Source organism: Trachurus japonicus, chromosome 16 (assembly GCF_045865225.1).
Source record: "Trachurus japonicus isolate A0001 chromosome 16, Traja_1.0".
In the NCBI taxonomy this organism is placed as follows: Eukaryota; Metazoa; Chordata; class Actinopteri; order Carangiformes; family Carangidae; genus Trachurus; species Trachurus japonicus.
Window position 1 is genome coordinate 25,762,563 of NC_140922.1, and position 21,153 is coordinate 25,783,715.

General features: G+C 43.3%; 1 protein-coding gene across 3 annotated transcripts in view; it reads right to left on the minus strand.

Moving 5' to 3' along the window:
• Positions 1–21,153, minus strand: part of LOC146972504 (neuroendocrine convertase 1-like) — a 167,721-nt gene that overhangs the window by 21,676 nt on the left and 124,892 nt on the right. For all 3 annotated transcript variants that reach the window (XM_085802855.1, XM_085802854.1, XM_085802853.1), the window contains 3 exons: positions 7,776–7,886; positions 7,453–7,546; positions 5,277–5,462 (listed from right to left, as the gene is read on the minus strand). In XM_085802855.1, coding sequence (XP_085658981.1) covers positions 5,277–5,462; positions 7,453–7,546; positions 7,776–7,886 — 391 coding nt within the window. The remainder of the gene's footprint in view (positions 1–5,276; positions 5,463–7,452; positions 7,547–7,775; positions 7,887–21,153) is intronic.

Consider the following 21,153-nt stretch of genomic DNA (forward strand, 5'->3'; position numbering starts at 1 on the left):
TCTTGCTGCGTCTACATATGTAAAGCAGCAGGGAAGCAGCAGTGTGTCAGACTGAGGCTCTGGCCCAACCTGAGCTCCTCGCTGCTCCCTCCAACACATCAATCATCCAAAACAGGGCCATCATAGCCACACTGCATGCTGGGAGACTCACACATGCAGGAGCGCAGACACACACACACACACACACACACTGCAGCATGCTTAAATACAAACAACTGAACAAACACAAGCAAACACCAATATTCACAATTTATGTGCACACACACGCACACGATGTGCAAATCTGTAATGAACTGCAGACGTGCATACAGTATACACTTAAAACTTACAGAAACATACAGAATCACACAGACAAACACACACAAATTAAGACTCTGACACAAACACAAATGCTCTGTAAATGTGCATATAGTAACTGATGCATACAAAAACACAAAGTGGATAGTATAGAGAGGTATAGACACACTTAAACACGCATGCAGACACACACACACAAGCAAGAGTCACACTCCCTCTGCCTTCAGCCTCACACAAAGCATGCAGACAAACAGAAATAGGTATCCTGTGCCCACAGGGTGCCCTCGCCCCCGACCATCTGTGACGGGTGCCAACACACAGTGGGTGATATTTACATGGAGACCCACCCCACCTCCACACACACAGACACACACGTACACACGTACACAAGCACGCACACACATGCACACACTCTCAGTAAAAAAAAAGAAAAGAAAAGAAAGAAATACCCACAAAGGGCCGCTCGGATCGCTTGATCTCCCAAAACTCATTAAACATGCAGATATATGCAAATGTATGCACCTCTAGAAATCCACCTTGGGCCAGAGTGAGTGAATGTGTGTGAGTGTGTGTGTGTGTGTGTTGTTGAGTGTTTGTTGGTGAAAGTACACATTTGTGCGATTGTGCGTGTGAATGTTTCTAGTGTTGCAGCCACGAAGGCTTCGACAGTGTCTGCCAAACTTGACGCTGCGTGTGAGTTTGTTTGTGTAGTTTGACTTGTAAAGTCTGGAGATGTTTTTTTCCCCCACTTGTTTACCTGAGGTAAGTGGCGCCGTTATCTGTTGCATCAAATTGCATTAATACCTTTTGAAAGTGCTACAACTTTATTTAAAAATCCAAACTTCGCATCGCTACTTCAGCTGAGGCAGAAACAACTACACTCCTCTAACTCTCATCATCATTTTTAGGCTCGATTTCAGTTTGGACTGAAGATATCTCATAATGCCGTCTAACAACTCGCTCACATATTAAATCTAACATAACAAGTTGGCTAATAACCACCTACACTGACACCCACTGAACCTGCACTTCACCACAGGTGTAGATAAATAACAACCACTTAATGGATTAAAGGATTTCAAAATAAATGTGTTACAAGAAATAAATATTTGTCATTAATTTTCCAGTTGATATCAATAATTATAATTATGATATTAAAGTATATATCTTGTTTGCATATCTTGTTCTTGTTTGCTTTACTGTGAGAAAGTTTTCACTTGACAACTTGACACAGAATCACGTATCTTCACATTTAATAGTCAACATGACATTTAAATTGTGAAAGAAACTATAACAAACATTGTGTTTTTTGCCAGAGGGTCATTATTGTGAGGTTGGAAAAGCCTCTGAGACTTTTTCTGAAACTCAAGATACAAAATAATCTCTCAACTTATTTCAGAGCTCCATGCGGAATCAGATCTCTATCGGATCAAGTTGTCACCTTCCTACAGAGAAGTCAGGTAATATTTTTCTATTAGCTACATGTTTTGTGGATCTTAAACTCCACAGTTCTTAAATGATCTGCTGGCTATTGTGTTATCAGTGTCAGTCAGTGTGCGACGTGTTTGGTTTGTGTAATCTGTTGGAGAAACAAGAGCAACAGGAGAGACTCCAGACGAAGCACCAGGGATGATGATGGTAAATATATGATTTGTCAGTCATGGCCAGCAAGGGTGGCTGTGTGCGCGTGCATGTGCGTGCGTGTGCGTGCGTGTGCCTGTGTTTGTGTGTAACCACAGTGCTGCGGGCTAAATAGTGCCATTATATTCCTACAGCAGCGGTAGTCACAGTCATCTTGAGTCTCAAAGTCCTCTGGGAATCAGAGATGTCTCTGCTCAAAGACCGCTGTCACCCTCCCACACACAAACACATAAACACACAACCCAACACAAATTCCCTGAGTCAGGTGGCGTAAAGAGGAGTGATGATGTGTGATCGTATTTTTATTCTTAAATGATCTTTGTGTGTTTTACTGCTTGTGGATGTGCAGTATTTTTTTTCTGAAAGCAGAGCACAATAATCCAAGTACAATGGTGGTGAATGGCCTTTAGTACATGTTAGTTAAAGATGCTAAAAAAGCGCCACAACTACAGTAAATTCTGCGTACCCTCAGTGTATATCTTAAAACCTGAACAAATGAAAGATAAGTGAGAAAGCATTGTGCTATAATCTTTTGTAAAATGAGTGAACTGGCCCTTTAAATTAACCCCATACTAACTGTAAACAAAGTGCCATATTTGTCTATTTCCTACAGTATAGATTGTTCCGTTATGAGCAGATCGGATTGGAAACATAGACATGTGTGTTTACATAGAGACAGTGTGTGTGTGTGTCTCTATGTGTGAGAGGGAGAAAGAGAGGAGGTAAAGAGCGAGAGAAATCAGAGATAGAGAGAGCTAGAGATAAAACTGAAGAGAGACAGAATGACGAAAGATGAAGGACACAGAAGTCAAAGTAATATCTGATAGAGTTTTATCTGCTTATGAACTCTCCTCAGCGCTTATCATTCATATTGATGCTTATATAATACGGCTGAAGTGATTAATCAAGTGCGTCTGTTCTGAACGTATACAGCACACACACACACACACACACACTGCTGTTTGTTGGGTTTCTATACTGTGCAGCAATACTGTCTGCAATATTGTCTCTGATCAACAGTAGAAGCACCGAGCTGAGCTGAGGTGTCACAGATGGTGGTAGAGCGAGCACAGCGGAGAGCAGATACGAGAGAGAGAGAGAAAGAGAAAGACACAGAGAGAGAGAGACAGAGAGAGAGAGAGTGTGTGTTTCCAGCCCTGCGGTCTCGTCTCCTTCACAGCGCTGGAAGGTCAGCCGAGCCTCGAGCCATAACACTCTCTCCCTTTTCACTTCAGTCCAGCTTTTATTCCAGCAGCACCACGGTGCCTTTTTGACAATTGTCATCATGACAAATCAATATAGACTCTCCACAGACCCTCCTCCCCCCTCACTCCTCCTCCCCCCTCACTCCTCCTCCTCCACCTCCTCCACCTCCTCCGCTGCCCTTGAGTTTTAAACACCGATCCAGCAGATAGTCCTGTTAAACTCTCTTTCTACGGCCTCCATTTTTATAGTTTACCCTTCACTCTCTGCCATCGCTCCTTCTGTCTTTTCTATTAGTCCTGTTTGTCCTCTGTTTCTCTTGTCTCGTCCTCTGTTTCTGTCTTTAGTGTTTCAAGACTTCACAGCTGCGTGTCAGAGGCGATTATAATTTTCAAACAGTACTGAAAAGATCAAAACCCATCAAATAATACCATGTTAAGAGATTTTTTACCGTACTATTAAGAATTATTGTACCAGTATGTGACCAGATCATAAACTGCAACGATTAGTGGAGTTTTGAATGTGTTTAAAAGCTTGTTAGGGCGTATTGGGCGTTTGATTTTACCAATACATTTTGACACCTTCCATCTTATATTCAGCACTTTGTATTTGTGACTGAGTGAGTACATGTCTCTCTCCAATCTAAGGTAAAGTTGACAACCGGCGTTAAACCAATCAGTGTGTCTGTGTATGCTGATTAGCAGCGTGCTAAGGCATGCAGCACGTCAGATGCGAGCGTTAATTCGTGTTGCGAGCATCACGGTGACTTGTCTCGGCCCTTGGGTAATGAGCAGAGTGCCGAGCCGTTGTGTGGCTCGGCTTCTTCACAGTGTTTCCTCCCCGTCTCTGCGACACACCGGGTCCTGGTAATTGGTCACAGAGGGGACAGTAAATCTGCACGAGGACGTGGGAGAGACACAGAGAGGGAGAGGTAGAGAGAGAGAGAAAGTGTGTGTGCGTATTGCATGTGTGTGTGTGTGTGTGTGTTTGCAGGAAGAGGTAGGTGATAGAGGACAGGGGGCGGGTGTCTTTCATCTTCACAGCTTTTTCTCTATAAACCTCCAACTGTTTACAAGGACTGATGCCTATTTGCACACATACACACACACACACACATACACTGTGAGTGCCCCCCCCTCAACCCAACCCAACCCACCACCTCTACTGCTACCACCCACACGTATATACAGTAAATGACCTCAGTGCGCTGCTGTCTGTGAGTATGGATTCTAATCAGACGTCGGCAGTATTGTGTCTGTCAAACTCGGCCAAGGTTACTTAACCTTCCAGTCTTAATTTCCCTTCCATTTTAGCTCCTTCCTCCATATCAAACATCAGCACATTTATGAGAGAAAAAAAAAAAAAAAACAGGAAAAGAAGAGTGCGGGGAGGAAAATGAAGATTGCCATGCTTGGCTGAAGCTCGGAGATGAAAGTAGAGGATGATTCACATTGCTATGGCAAAATGAACTGAACCAAGCTGAGCTGAGCTGTGCTGTGCGGTGCTGTGCTGGGCTGGGCTATTTTTAAACTTCTATACGCCACGGCTACTGGAAGAGGACAATGTGAAGCAGAGCAAATCATTCCTATATGATGGGGGAAGGTATGTGGAATAAGGTTTCCAGGAGGATATGTGAAAATTAGTGCTAAACACGCTTTGCCAGGGAGGCGGATTCTTGATAGTTTTGGAAGCTAGCATTGTTAGCCATCACTTCTCGATGGGACAGACGGGGCTTAGCTATAAAGATTAAAAGTTAAATTCTATCTGGATTAAAAGTCATATCAAAGACATTGGAGATGCTAATAAAGATATGTGTTAATATGTGTTTCTTCAGTAATATACCTACCTTTTTTTAAATTGGCCCAAACAAACAAAAAGCAAAGCAAAACAAAACAAAAACAGACATTAAACCAAATGCTAAGAGCATTGTTAACAGGCTAACATGTTAACATGCTGATGTTAAGGTGCTATAATGTTTATATACCATGTTCACCATCTCAGTTTATTCTCTAAGTATGCTAAAATTAGCTAATTAGCACTGAACACAATGCAGAGTTGAGCATTAGCTAGGTGCTAGCGTGGCTATAAATAAAGAAGTACTAATTAAGCAGATGGCAACAGATTATTTTGCTCACCTGAAGGGTCCAACCGCCTCGTGGCTGCTCCCCCCAGCAGTGCACAGTCATCAGGGTCCAGTTCTTCAGACCTGCAGCGGAGGCGTCATTTGGTCGCGTGTCCAGCAGCAGTGACACTGTGCCGCCTGGAGACTCCAGGCTTATGGAGAGGTCGCCGCGACACACGGCACTGATGCTCACTCTCACCTGGTGAGAGACAGGTGGCAAGGAATGGAAAAAAAGAGGGAGGTGTGAACAAGGAGACCGACTACAGGGATATCAGAGATGCAAAGTGAGATGGAGAAAGTGGGTGTACAGAGACAGAGCAACGTAAACATGTTGTCTTCCATTGATGATCGAGGCTTTCTCGCTGCTTGTCAATACCACTGTTTGACATCCTGTGGCTGTTTATTGAGTGTGACAGAAAAAAGGAAATAATGACTTGTCTTTATTCTATTAAATATACTTGACAGATTAAATAGTTGTATCTTCACCTTAAATGTCAAGCAACACTCGCTCAGACGAATCGGTACAGATTTTAAAAGGAATACTTTAACATTTTGGGAACTATGCTTCTTTATTTTTGTATGGATCAAACAAAAGAGAAATAATGTGTTAATTATTGAGCTCCAGAAATGCAGGCTGGTGGATACTGTTGCCTCTGCACAGAGCCAGGGAGCTGTTTCTCTGTTTCTAGCCTTGTACAAGTGAGAAGATAAGTGTATTTCCTTAAATGGGAGACTGTTCCTTTAAAATATGGGCTTGCTGTACTTATTATTGATATCTTTGAAGATTAATGCGACACATTGATGAATAAACAGCGTAGTTCCCTAACGATTGGGCTAATCAGAGTAACTCTGAAAATGGTGCAGTGCAGCGCTAACCTGCTCTGTTTAAAGTTTAAATCCAAACCACATCAGTGCAGCTGCAGTGAGAGAGACGGACAAACCAAGGATCTGTCCATAGCCACCTGAAGACAAAGATGCAGAAGAGACACAAAGATGGCTGAGGGGAATATTAGCTAAATGATTTAAATAAGCGTATGTACCATGCAACCCCCCCCCCCCCCACCCCCCACCCCCCATCCCCTCCCAGCAAACACTCTCCCTGTCCCTGTTCATCACAAGCAGCACATCTGGTGTGACAATGGCACATCGTGGAGAGAGCCGCCAAGCTGCAAAAAGACTGACAGCCCGCTCCTGTTTACGGCGTGTTACCACGGCAACACGTCCATCAATCACACCTCGCAGCGATGGTCTGACCCACGCGTTCTGCCAGGGAGCAGAGCCGCAAAGATGAAGCCTTTTCAATTTACATGCTGACACACTCCCTCTCTCTTCCTCTCTCCCTCTCTCTCTCTCTTTCCTCACTATTTCACAAGTACACACACTCACAAACACAGACAACTCGCACAAACCAAGACGTGCGCATACGTTGACACACGCAGTAGGCTACGTATGCCTGCTGACACAGTCAAACATAAACACATTTGCATGTATGCGCCTGTGCTCAACAAAACGCAGTTTTGCCATTTTCTGCAAATGACACAGCCGACACGGCGCACATCACAGTGTGATCCTTCTGTTATCTCTTCTATTCTCAGATAAAACACATGACACAGAAACCTGAAAACAATTTGTATGAAATCTCCAAGCTTCCTCAGTTGTTGGCAGAAGTTAAGTTTTGAGCATTTCTGGATTTCTATCTTGTCAAGGGCAACGGGAAACAAAAGCTGTAGGATCATATTTACAGCAGCAACAGACATTTATATAAGAGAAGATCTGCCTATACTGTGGTGGGTGGAAACTTCCATCTATATTGCAAAGTTTTTCATAGAAGAGTTTGATGTTATAGTTTAGTGACTGGAAGTAGAGGAGAGCGGTGAACCCAGCTTCCTCCAAAAACAAATTAATCTGTCTGCTAGAGCTCACTAATTCATCCTGAAGGCACCAAACTATTTTTTTTAATCTTTCCAATAGTGCCAGGACAGCTGCTTCTACCTGGTTAACGCTAAACAAAGCTAAACGACCTCTGGCGGTAGATTCAGACATAAGAGACTGAGGGAGAGTCTCTCATCTAACTATCAGCCAGAGAGCAAATAATGTTTCACAAAAAATGTAGATTTATATATATAAATACATATATTTATTTATTCCTAATGTCTGTTCATGCCACTTGATTTAGCTTAAAGACTGACCTGAACGTGCTCCAGAGCGTTGATCTCATTTGCCCTCCCACGGCAGGCCTCCGATTGGATGTTCACACTGACCCCGCCTCCTGAAGGAAGAATCCTGACCAATAAAAGATCAATCACAAATATCAGTCCAACGACCAAATCTCTTTCTCAGGTACTTTCACGCATAAAGCAGTGAATGAAAATATACATGAGGAACAAGATGAAGAGGACAGTGAGGGAAAAACTGGAGACAGACATTATAATATACAAGCAACAAAAATCAATTGTAGCAATAAAAATAGAAACAATATAAACTATATGAAGCTGATAGAGTTGTTTATTACCTGGCAGGATTAAGAGCAACTTCTTGGGTACATGTGATCTGTAGACCAACACTGTTGAAGTGCGCAGCCTGCTGCACCATCAGCGCTGCGTCCAACAGTCCAAAGCCATACCTGAAACAAGCAGGAAGCCGCCGCTCAGTTATACTGTTATATGTGTTCATGTAGAGTAAATCATAAACACAGTTGCACTTTGTCGTCCTGACGCACACACACAGAAGTGAAATAGGGTTTTTTTTTTTCATGTGGGCGGTTGAACGTGCTGCTGCAGAAGCAGAGTAAGTGCTAATGGCTGCGACACGAGGAGGCAACAAGTCATTGACGAAGATGATGTTGTCCTCTGACACAATCGCTTCCCGCGCTGTCCGGGCTGAGGCTGAGGGCCGCTGTTTGTGCTGCCTGTAATTGCCTGGAGGATTGATCCTGAACAATGTGCCATCTCATGGGCTGTAATCAAGCCTCATTATTCATTCTTTACCACCCCAATCTGGGTGCTGGAGACACAATGGCCGCCCCTTAAGCGGCATCGCTGCCTGGTGACTGTGTGACCACTGCCTATCTTACTCTCTCTCCTCCACTTTACTGCTCCTGCTTTGCCATCTCTTTTGAATCATCCGCTCTCATCTTTCCTCTTTGCCCTCTCTTCTTCACAGAGCTGCCTGCTATTTAGTCTCCTTTTCCTCTTTAAATTCCCCTTCACTCTCCTCCATCAAACCTGAATTTCTTGCATCAGAACTCTCCTCTGCTGCTTCAGTGATGCTGAAATCACAGCCCTTATAGGTCTCCCCTTAATTCTCCCTCAAATCTTTCTTTTTCATGCACTTTCTCTCCTTCAGCTCCCTCTTGTTAAAATCACAGTCCCCAGACTGAGTAACAGGGCCGTGACAACCTTCATCCCTCCTCCTTTTGGAAATCCAGAGGGGGTGACAAAGAGCTAATTTCTGCCATTATTACCATACAAACCTTATGCCGTTAATCTGCAATAAGTGAAATTCATTATCCTGATGACGGGGTCTCTAGGAGCAGCCGAGAGAGAGACGGAGACAGGAGAAAGGAGAGCTGATCAATAACTCAATCTGCTGCCCTGCATGGGGCTCCATCTCCTCTGTCTCAGACTGTCAGTGTGTGTGAGGAGGAGAGGCAGGAGCTGCAGCCCATAACGTCCTCGTCCTAACAGCACGCCGCACGATCAATGGACACAATCTAATCAGCCACTATCACCACCAATGACTTTTAGCATGTAGGACCCGGCATAATAGCATTAGGCAGACGGGTGTGTGGGGTTGAGGTGCGCTGCTGAAGTTCAAGGTCATACGGGGAGGGTTTGTGAAAGCTGTGAAGAGTTGGAGCAAAAGACAGCTGGCAACAGCTGAATGCCGGAGCCGAGAGAGGTGACGGCGGAGACATTAGCTCACATTGAGCCTAATCAAGGAGAAAGAAACCTAAACAAGGTATTATTTGGCTATTCAGACACCAGATGAGGTCATACTGCATTTATGATGTAGTTTCAGTTCCTATCAGTGTGTGTCACTAAGAAGAAGCCACATAAATCAACTTATTACAAGGAATAGTGATTTAATGCAGCATTCAACCTAATCATCATGTTGTTACCATTATCTCCTTGTTTGTAATAAAAACATGAAGGAGCTTTCATTTTCCTTCAATGTTGAGGTGAGACTGAAAGACTGCACTCTGTATTATTTTTCTTCTTGTGACCAAAACCAGTAAAGTGTTATTTTGTCTTCAATTACCTTTTTCTTACTGTAGGCAATGGCATCTACAGTATAACATGTCACAAATATTTACTTTCATTTCCTTTTTTTCATTTAAAGGCTCAGCACTCTTCCAAAACATTGTAGTTTTTACCAAACATCACTCAAACGGGAGTAAACAGAGCTATTCTCACATTTTTTTGTTAAAAAGTATCAATTCTACATCCACCAGGACAGTGAATGTGGGATTGAATCTAAATATCTCAATCTACATAAAACTATTGTCACACTCATGAAGAAACCAGTCCAACAATGTCTTATTGATGTGGTTTCAATAATTCTTTGACAATAATGGAACTATATAGCAACCCTGAGCTGTCTAATCTGCCCTGGATATATTTAATGTAATCCTGACCATGATGACCATTACAGTAAATGTATCCGGCTATGCTAATTAGATCATTAACTCACAAATTAGTGCATTAATTAAAATAATATTACTGTGTCACCTTACTTGTCCTGTAACATAAGTGTTATTAATATGAAATCTGTAACCTCAAGCCCTAAAGAAAAAAAAACTTCACTGAGAGTGTAAATAATGATTCTTTCATGTGGCTGTTTTTTTTTAGGAGATTTTGTGCTAATGTGGACACTTTAATACTCAAACAGACTTTTACACATTACATGCAGATGGGTGTCAGTGTCACTAAGCAGATACTCTTTTCCTAATTGTCTTGATTTGACCACCTATTAAATGGAAAATACACCAGCGATAATAAAAGATATTTCACAGCGTGGAGAAAACTGGTAGCCTGACTTCTCATAAAACAGAAAACGTTGGTGACCGGGGCTTGGCACCTTGCTCACTTTCAGTCATTTAATAAACCCTCCCCACCCTGCACCCCTTAGCGAGAGCTGTGCACCTATTAAAAGCTATAGCTCCGCCAGATCGATCGGGCCTGCCCGAGCTCCACGGCCGTAAACCCACACAGACATATATCTGATAGAGAAAGCTGCAGGAAACAGGTTTACCCACGATAGAACATGATGAAAATGACAGATTTTATGTCCCCTGCCATGTCAATGAAACGGCACCGCTGAGCTGAGCCGCTTTTCAAGAAGACTCCCGAGCTTTTCAGCCATCTCATCATCAGTAGCGAGGAATTCAGAGAGCAGCACACTGCTACGTCCAGCAAGAGCCTTGTGATTTCTCCAAATAGATATGCGTGCTGGAGATTTATAGCTGTAGTGGTTTGTGACATTTCTGAGTAGTTTTTTAATCACAGGAGGATTTGTACGTGTTCTTCGAAGAGTGTGTTTTTTTGGAATCACTGCAAAAGCGGTTAAGGTTAAAATGCCTTTAAGATGAAGCCCACATAATGTAATGCATATCAAGCAATTAGTCAGAAAACACAGTCATCCAATTTTCAACTTGTTCTTTCTCCACCTCCTGCGTGGTTGGAGGGAGGTTGAGCCAAGCCGACTACAGAGTGACAGCAGATCTTCTGTCCACGCAGCACGAAGCATGTTAAACCCCCGACCCCCCGCCTCCACACATATCGAATCCACGGCCCTCACATTTTCTCCATCCACTCTCATTCCTTGACGGCGAATGCCCTTGCAAACTCTTACTCCCCTCCTTCTTTTTATATATTAGGATGAAGGCCACCCCCACTGCACACACCCCACACTTCCCCCCCACCTATCCGTGGGGCCTCTTTGTAACTGTCGAGGAACCCCTTTCACTTTTTGTTCTGCAGGCCTTCCCAGGTCCTTTCTCTGTTGATATTCACACCATCTGCCATCAGCAGAGGAAGGTGCACACAAACCCAACCAGCACCGAGACTTCGACATCTCCAGGGTCGAGGTCTTTGCTTCGTCTTTGCACACGTCATTAAAAACACAGCTTTTAACAACTGCAGCGCTGCAACCAAAACAGATTTTTGCAGCTATCCAGGGGCCTAACTATGGCGGTCTCACCCCTTGTTTGCAGTGGTATGTCCTGCTAAGCCCCCCCACCCCCACCCACCCCGCTTCCAATAGAAGTGCCTGTAAAGAATCACTCAAGCCGCACTAAGCAGCTGCCTGTGAGTTAGGTCATTTTCCCAGGAGCCACAGAGTGGGCACTGGCAGGACCTCAAAAAGAGGGGACACCATCTGTTCAGTGCCTGAAAAGGTTGGTGACACCTTCTGTGGTATCAACAACTTCTAATTAAGTGGCCAAGAATGCAGCAGCAGCCCCAGCGCATGATTGGTGGGCTCGCCTTAGTTAGTTGCCTCAGACGACAACACGGCAGACCCCCGGTCAGTTTCACGCACCTCTCCATCACATCTGGCCAAGGATTAATGAAAAATGAAGAAAAGGCGGATACAATAAAAGCTTCACGGCTGCAGCAGCCAACAGAAACTATATTTACTTTTGTTTTCTATGTGTTTTTTTCCCCTGTCCTCCTTTTGTACGACTTAATTGAATGTTTATCAGAAGCATTAAAAACTGCATTAACCCTATGGTCAATCCCAGTGTGGCTTGTTTCTGTTATATCATGATGCACTAATTTCATTAACATTAGGATTTAAATGAAATAACAAATAGACTTAACATTCGTCTGATTTCCATCGCTCTTACAGCCAAATCTGCTGCTCAGAAATGTTACTAATTAGGCTTATTAAGTAATTAAGAAGAGGTCTTAATTATATCTGCGCCACTGGGACCGGCATGGTTGTAACCATGAAAAGCTGTGCCTTGCTGCACAGCTTTGTTGGTTTGGATGTTATGCAGTTTTTGTACATTTCACTGCTCCTGAATGTGTGTTTTATAGTGGGGGAAAAGAATTTGGAATATATTTTTAGGGCTGCATTAGGCAAATATCTGCTGTGACATAAAATTACACAGAGAGGCACACGGTAAATACAGAGAGAGGAACACTCAGCAGCCTTCAACAGCACAGCCTGGAAATGTCAAGTGAATTACCTTGCAAAGAGTTAAAAGTTTAATGAAATATATTGCAGGGGGGGAAATGAGGGGTTTGGCACAGGCATGGACTTAGTCTCAGGAGAATGGGCACCAAACGGCTCTCTCAGTCTCTACAGCCATCAGTCAAAGCTGCAGCCACTCTTCCCGTCCCTCACACAAGGAGACTTCTCTGGAAGGCACAATGATCTACATCCCATGACCTCACTCTCAGTGTCCAACATATTTTGATTTGTAGCTGTTAGTGTTATTCAAACACAAATTCAAAGGAGGATGAAATTCAGCAGAGAGCTTTTGTTGGACGCACACCAAGGTAGGAGTCCTTTTAGATGTCTCTGCCCTTGTGGGGAAAGAGGGAGACTGAGAGAAAGGAAGAGAGGGAGAGACAGAGAGAGAAAGAGAGAGAGAGTTTGAGTGAGGCTGCACTATAAGCTTGGCAAAAGATTCCCTCCCGGGACCCGAGTGCTTTCCTTTCACTCCGGACAAAGCAAACACTGAAGCAGGAGCCTTTGTTTGCCTCTTCAAAGGGACACGGTGTTGATGTCATATCACTAAATGTGATAGAGCAAACAGAAATGTAACAATCAAAAACAAAGTCTGTTTCTATGTGTTAATTGAACAGTATGACATCTGCTACATGATTTCATCACGGGAGCTGCATCGAGTTCAAAAGGTCCATATTCCACACAGTATGAAAAAATATATAACATGATTGATGATTGTATGATTGCACCTCTGGGTTACAGGTCAGTCTGAGGTCATACAGCTATGACAAGACCAGTAAGTCACCATTTAATAGAAAGTAGATATATATAATTCATATACATGTCATCAATACCCACTTGGTAACAATGTATATGTAAAAATGTGAGATTATTCATATTTCTGTCTTGTTCACGTTGGTTTATTGCCTTGTTGTTTGGTGTCCCACAGACTCCAGGTCTGGAGGTCAATATGTTAAAAAGTCGTGAAGTGTAGCCCCCCCCCTTTTTTTAAAGGGACTACAAGGAGTTTCGGAAAGCAAAGTGTTTTCACACTACATTTCCCATGAGCCTCGGCGCACACGGTGAAATTCTTGGACCGGCGCAAGACGGACGAAAGCGAAAGCATTTGCCAACAATGTTTTCATTAATCAAGAACGTACTATAAGTGGGAGGTTCGAAGACGATCAGATATCGTCGTAATTCTGACCATAAACGATGCCAGCTATAGCGTTCCAGCGGCGTTATTCCCATGACCCGCCAGGCAGCGTACGGGAAACCGAAACTAGGAAATGCTGGGAGAGTCGACCACTAAATAATAATATCAAAATAACTATAAAGACAAAACGATATATTTATTGAAAATGGACCCATTAACAAGTGTGGGTAACGTAGATTCATCCACATTAATATGAGACTCTTTTAGAACCAAAAGCAAACTCCTCGTGATCTCTTTAATCCCTGCACATCTGATGATCAGCTTTCAGACAAAAGGAGGACATTCTTGTTGTTGTGGTATGTTATATAGCAAGAAGAAATATTGGATATGAAAATGATCTATGTTTGACACCCACAGTTAAAGAAAGTGTTATCCTACATGATGACATTATGTTTAATGTCAATTAGAGCCCAGAGGAGTAAAGATTGATTTGACTGATCTGAGGTGGGGTATGGGAGGGGCAATGCCCCCTATATAGTCCTGTTTGCACCAATCACAGTTATAGAGAATATGGAATTCTTTATTTTACCTACGTTTTGCAGCTCCTGACATTTTCAGTTTCAGTGAATTCATGTCATTAATTTGAAGTTAGGTGATAAAACCACATTATGCATGTGTATTGAGCTCTTACACAGGGTCAAAGGAGCTGATATAGTACTGATAAAGAATACTGATGGTGATTAATCATTGCTCTAATTTGGAGAAATGTGGTCAGTAAAGGGGGGGGGTTTGAAAAACATGGATGTATGTAAATGGTACCTGGTGTAGAGACGACAGTTCTGAGTTACCTACAGAAGCACACGATGTCTGCTAATCGTGGCAGCGACACAATTTAACTCTGAACTCTGTTGTGGAACTTGAAATTTTTCATATTTTTCTAACCCCCCTAGCAAAATATCAAAATTGCTACTTGTACATGAATTATGCATTAGTGGAGGTTTAGAGGAGCACAGGGTCCCTACAACCCCCCACCCATCTTGTAGCGCAGTATGGTGGAGTGGGGTGGGGTGTGTGTGTGTGTGAGTGTGTGTGTGTGTTGGGTGTACAGGCACCCCTCTGTTTGCCTGCTGCACCCCCCTGCCGGGAGACACGGCACCCCCTGCAGGAGGTGCAGTGCGCCGCTTCCCTTGTCCCTGAGGGCGAGTCGGTGTATGTCACACACACACAAACACACACTCGGCTCATTCAGCCCAGTGTATCTGCTGCTGACACATCAATCAAATGCACGCACACACACACGCGCACACACACAAACACAAGCAGCATTTTGCCTCTCTGTAGCATTATTATACAAGTTCTTCAGGCTTTCAAAGGTCGAGTAATATTCCACAACAAACTAAATTTCAAAGAGAGGAAGACAATAAAGAATGAAGTGAAGAGCTAAAAGTTCACATCTGGTGCCATATTAGTCTAAACAAACCCGCCATGTCTAAATAACCAATCATGATTTTAGGCCAAAGGTCAATGAAAAACCACTGACCCACCGAGACTTGCCACTTTGATCCGTCTGCTATGAATCCTAATCAACACAAGGACTTTATTTTTCTTCCCCACACCGATAAAGAGCCTACACACTTCCTCTCAATTAGTCAACAATTACCCACACATAGATCTAGTCTCCATTCAGAGGGAGACAATATCATTGCAGAGCTACTCTAATATTAAGTGATAGTGGGAATGTTGTGGATGAGCTATGTCTTTAATTACACACATACACACACGTGCGCGCGCACACACACACACACACGCACAGTTTTTCTCTCCCCTTCTAAAACACATGTATATAGACCACAGGCTCAGTCACGGAGTAATTGGCTCAGCAATGGAAAGAGAGGAGGCCTGGATAATTAATTAATCTATCTGGCTGGGGCAGAGACGCAAGGCCAGTTTTACAACCACACCAGAAAGATTGTGTGTTTGTGTGTGCGTGGTGTGTGCGTGTGTGTGTGTATGTGTGCGAGAGAAAGAGAGAGAGAGAGCGAGAGAAAGACCTGCTGCCCCAGACGATCTATGGCCTTGCATGAAATGGAAATGGCTTGCCAGAATGCATTATGTGTGTATGTGCTCTCATTTCACAGACACACACACACACACACACACACACACACACACACACACACACACACATACAGTATTCCATATCCCATACATCTGTGAGGCTTTACAAAAACACAAGCACACACACACACACACACACACACATACAGATGAATAAACACTTGACTGCAGCTGATCCACACATTCATCTGGATTTATAGAGCAGACCGAGTTGTGAGGTTATTGATCTTCAGTCAATGCAGACAGACCAAACGGAAACAGACCATGTTGGTTCTTGTCATATTTTCTAAACAAGATTACACGACTTTATTTACAGTGATAAAACTTCTGACAAGGCTGATGTATTTCTTAAACTGAGGTCCGTTTTGGCTTGACCCCTCTCATGTTCCATATACTGTATCTTACAAGACCACTTAAAGCACTGATCCTTGATTTTATTCTTAATTTATTCTCTATTATTGGACTAATTTGACAGATTTTCACTGTTCTTGAGATGTGGTGGAAATCCACAGAATAGCTATGGCTCCATTGTACTAGGAAGTGAAAAAAGGAGATTCATCTTCGATCTAAAATCATCCAAATGTACTTGTTTTATTTGGTCACAGTCCTGTTTTTTGTGTTTGAAATATTTAAACACAGGCTATTGAACAGTCCAGTAATAACTTCCTTTTAGCTCTCTACCAAGTTGTGAAGGAACTCGCTGGAGCGACTGTATACTCCACATCTATATACCCAATGGAAGATGGATGTAGACTCTGGATCATCATCCATTAGTTCAGACTGGGCTGCTCCTCCACTGGCGTCTTATCAGCACCTGATACAAATTCCTTTCTAATCCAAAAATTGGTCGAGTTATGTAAAAAGTCACCCTCTGTACAGTTGTCGTGAAGGAGGAAATTAGCTACAGAGACTGAAAGTTGTTCTGGTACCAGGCTGTAAATATGTTTATTTCTGTTGTAAATATGGGCACTTTTTCATGGGACTCTATGGGGATTGAGTTGCTTTTGGATTCAGCATCAAGCAGCCATATGAAGAAGTGCAGTTTCAGTGCTTTGTTGTTGGCTTCACTTTTGGAGGTTGCCACCATCGGCTAATCTCTGTTTATCTTTGCCTTCGTCATTACTTTGAGTTTTCAGACTTTTTGGAGGTTTTTCTTTTCTTTTTCTTTTTGCCAAAAACAACAATGCGCTGAAATTTACTGAAGCAAATAAAGATGTACTTAATATAACTTACTTAGCCTAGTTAAAGGTAGGGTTGGAGATTCTGGAAAGATGGTTCTAGCAGGGCACATTTTGAAAATACACAAGTCAAAAGTCCCAGCCCCTTTCCTCAGACTTTTCTCTGAAGTCACGCCTTCACCTTTCTGCGGACGTAGGTGATCGCACATTGCCAGAGCTACATTGCCAACCATCAGACTGGAGTGTGGCTTTTCCGCGGACGTAGATGAAGACTCTGGTCGCGAATGGTAAAATGGTAAATGGTCTTGTATTTATATAGCGCTTTACTATACCTGAACGATACCCAAAGCGCTTTACAGTACATCACATTCACCCATTCACACACACATTCACACACTGATGGCGGAAGCTGCCATGCAAGGCGCGAACCACGACCCATCAGGAGCAAGGTGGGTAAGGTGTCTTGCCCAAGGACACTACGGCAGCAACCGGGACAGAGCGGGATTCGAACCGCCAACCCTCTGATCATTGGACGAGCCGCTCTACCACCTGAGCCACTGCCGCCCCCCGCGAAAGCGGAAGGAGGGAGCGAGACGGCAACTTGATTGGGCGTAGGCAGAACCAGAGCCAATCGTCCTGGGCAGAACTAGACATGAAGACATCTGATTGGTTTTTGCTTTTCGGAGCAAAAAGCATGAATTGGTCAGAGTTTTGTCAGTCCTGCAGCTGCCACAGAGAGGATTATTTTCGTTCCTTTTTCTGAATACACAATGTATTGATTACTCTCAGGATAGAAGGACCATTTCACCCAGTATAACAAAAAGTGTTTTTGAACATGATTACCAACCATAACTTTAAGGACTGACAATTAACTTATCAATAGCTAGATGAAAGATCCTCTCTCTCTCTCACTCTTGCAAACAAAACTCAATCGTTATGGGGAATTTCTACGTTTTGTAAAAACGACTGAATATGATTATTTAGAATATGCTCCAGTTTAGAGAAGAACATCTTCTTGGTCTCTTAAATCCCGACAAGTAGAGAGGTGAGGAGTCGAAGTTAAGAGAAAGTGTAGCTATTCTACAGTTCTAGACAGTTTGTCAAAGTCAGGGTGGGATCTGGGACTTGAGAGTATACCACCCCCTCCTCCCCCTTTTTTTCCACCACGAGCCTGTGTTAGTGGTTGTCAGATCTAACAACAGGATGGGTGAATACAACACACACCTCAGCTGAGGAGGGAAGTGGCAGGTACATCACGTCTATGGTAAACAGAACAGCAGATGGAACTGGCAGACACACACACACAGCACCTTGTGCTTTGACACAAACACACATACACTTGCATGTGCACAAACCAATGTGTTCATACGTTACAAAAAAAAACACACCGAAAAAAAAAAAGCATGCAAGAACAAGCTGCTTTTACCTTATGGTGATGAAATATCACATCTGAAAATAAATGCACACCTATAATCTGCACGTGCTGTTAACAAGGTGGATTTCTGACTTTCTCCTGTGAAGGTGTTAAAGGGTGCAGGTCCGAGATATAAATGGATCCTACTGTATAACAAATAAAGGTGTCAGAGTGTTGGTCCTAGAAGGTGTTGTCTGTTTCTGCCCTGTCTCTCCAGGGCATCATATGAGTGACGACGTGGCTACTGGCCCTGATAATCTAACAGATAAATCATCTTTAGTCACTCTCTAACAGCCTGACAGACAGACAGGCCTAAGTACCTGGGAGGGTGGCAAAGGGACACTTTAGAACCTCCAGTGATGAGGAGTATTGCCATGAAGAAAACAGTTAGGCGCCCCAAGCTTCCTATCCTATCCCCCCGAGTCTCTGGCTGCCATTTTGGCTGCGTCTCAAGGCGCTATTCCGGCTCTATCTCATGTCACCGTCCTGGCTGTCGTTCAATTCTCACATTGGCTCCTGTTCAGCCTCCATTCTGGCTCCCATTCAACTTCCACAGTGGCTATGTTTCGGGGGCTTCATTGTGGCTCTGTTTCCCCCTCCCTCTGTCCTCTTCTCCCCTCCTCTCCCACCTCTCTCTCCCTCTCTCTCTCTCTCTCCTCTTTCAGTTTCAGCACCCCAGGTAGCTGGCCTCCTGCCCGGCCCGCAGATCAGTGGGAGATCCAGGCTCGGGCCTTTTGTTTGGGGTGGCATTTTGCCTTTGTTTTCCCATCTCGCCTGTAATCTAAACACCCAAAACATCTCATGCTTGACAAATCGGCCCTGAGACGAGGGAGCAGCGGAAGACAAACGGCTGGAAGCGGTTCAATCCCAGGCAGGACTGATGGTGTCCGACTGGGTCTGACCTCCCAAAGGTTAAAGACACGTTCACTTACAAAGCAATCAATTACCCAGGCTGTGTGGGCGCTTTTAACCAACCTCCCCTCCTGCCTTCCACACAGCCGGCGTTATTGATGAGGGTCCCAGTGTACAGCGCACACTCCAACCTGGAGTGTGTATTACATTTCACAATTGAAATAAATCTCAAATTCCCGGTGTTAGTGCCTACCTGAGCCACCCTCCTGCTTTATATCGTCTTTCTCTCCCCTCCCCTCCTCTCCACCTCCTACCTCCTCCTTCCAGCCTCCCTCCTCCCCTTTCTCCCTCCTCTCTGCAGGTTGTTGTAGCAGGTTTATTCTGGTAGTTGGGCTCCGTGGGCCCCGGCAGGCCCCTCAGCTGTTCCGCTGGGTTTGTAATTACCATTTCATTAAGAATGACAGTTTCGGGGGTTGAAGCACCATTTCATCCGGGTCTCATGGGGAAGGCGCTTGCCAAATTTCCAGTGTGAGTGGCAATTATCTCTCTTCGTGTCTGCAATTCACCATTTTGTACTTAGAGGCTTGACAACGGCTAGGAACATTTAGTTGGATTAATAATAGGTCTGGGATATTTACACTGTAGCCCACTGAAGCTTAGCTGTGTGAACACACTGATATGAGCTATCAGAATCAGAAGAGATAGAAACAAACCAGAGGAAACCCAACAGAGACAAGCACCGCACCTCTGTGTGTAAATACTGTAGTGGTATTTCACTGCAAGCAATGTGAATTTATTCATGGTTCAATTTAATTCATGTATAAGGTCATTCAGGGCCAAAGAAAGTACTCAGTTTAGTATATTTTTTATTTTGGATTCAATCAACCAATTACCTTTTTACTCCACTTTTCCTTATCATGAGGTTTCTCTTTCCGCAACTTGATAAAATGACTCTACTTGACTCAATGATAAAAATTAAACTCTCTAAACGCTACTTCTAAAATGCAAGACTTTTACTGCAACACCTTAGTAATAGATACTATATGTCAATATATTTCTAAAAAAGAGACTGATCAGAAATCAAACTGAGTACTTGGTGAATACATTCAATACTGTAGGTCCAAAAGCAGAGCGTCATCATTTTACCTGAACACATCATTATTATCATGTGATCTGACCTTCAGTCTCTTTGAATGTCAACATTTTTATAATTGCCTCCTCTTGTCTCCTAATGTACGGCTGGCACACTCCCTAATATTTCTCTGCATGCCAAAGTACATATGTGCATTAAAGGGATAATTTCACATGGGGTTGTGTAAGGCTTCTTACAAATAGTCCTTTTATTACCTGCAGTAGATCAGACTGGAGCCCTAGCAGTTCTCACTGAAGCTGAGCGGTGTACTGCTGTGAACGGGTCCAGCCGCAAAAACGTTGTTTAACCACTTTAAAAAAAAAGAAGTGTAGACTTTTAGGGGGATAGTTTCAACATTTTATCTTACTATCAAAGAGTCCTTTCCTTTAAAATGGCATATTTCTCAGCTACAGCTACAGCTACAGCACATTGTAGTACTCACAAATGAACTGTTTGAGTCAGAAACATAGTGTATAAAGATGGATGCAGACCTGTTATTTTTCACAACTGTAATAAGAATACGATGTACTTGTGGGCAATATTGAAATTCTCCACTGTCAATGAAGTTGTGAAGAAAATTTAAAATCTGAAAGACAAAAATTGGGCTTCGTACATCCACACCATAACAGGTGTAAATAGATGTTATGAAATGAGGGTAAATCAGGTTTATGGATCAGGTACCGTTGGTGTTTCATTCCAACCACAACTCAGTGAACTGGGAAGAAGACAAAGTCCCATGTTTCTGAAAAGGTACAAAAACTGAGAGGCAGGTTGCCACAGAATAAGTTAGCATGTACAGTGCTGTCCGACTATGTGGGAAATGTTGTGAGAGCACACTGGAAGGTACGCCAAAAAAACTGCTGC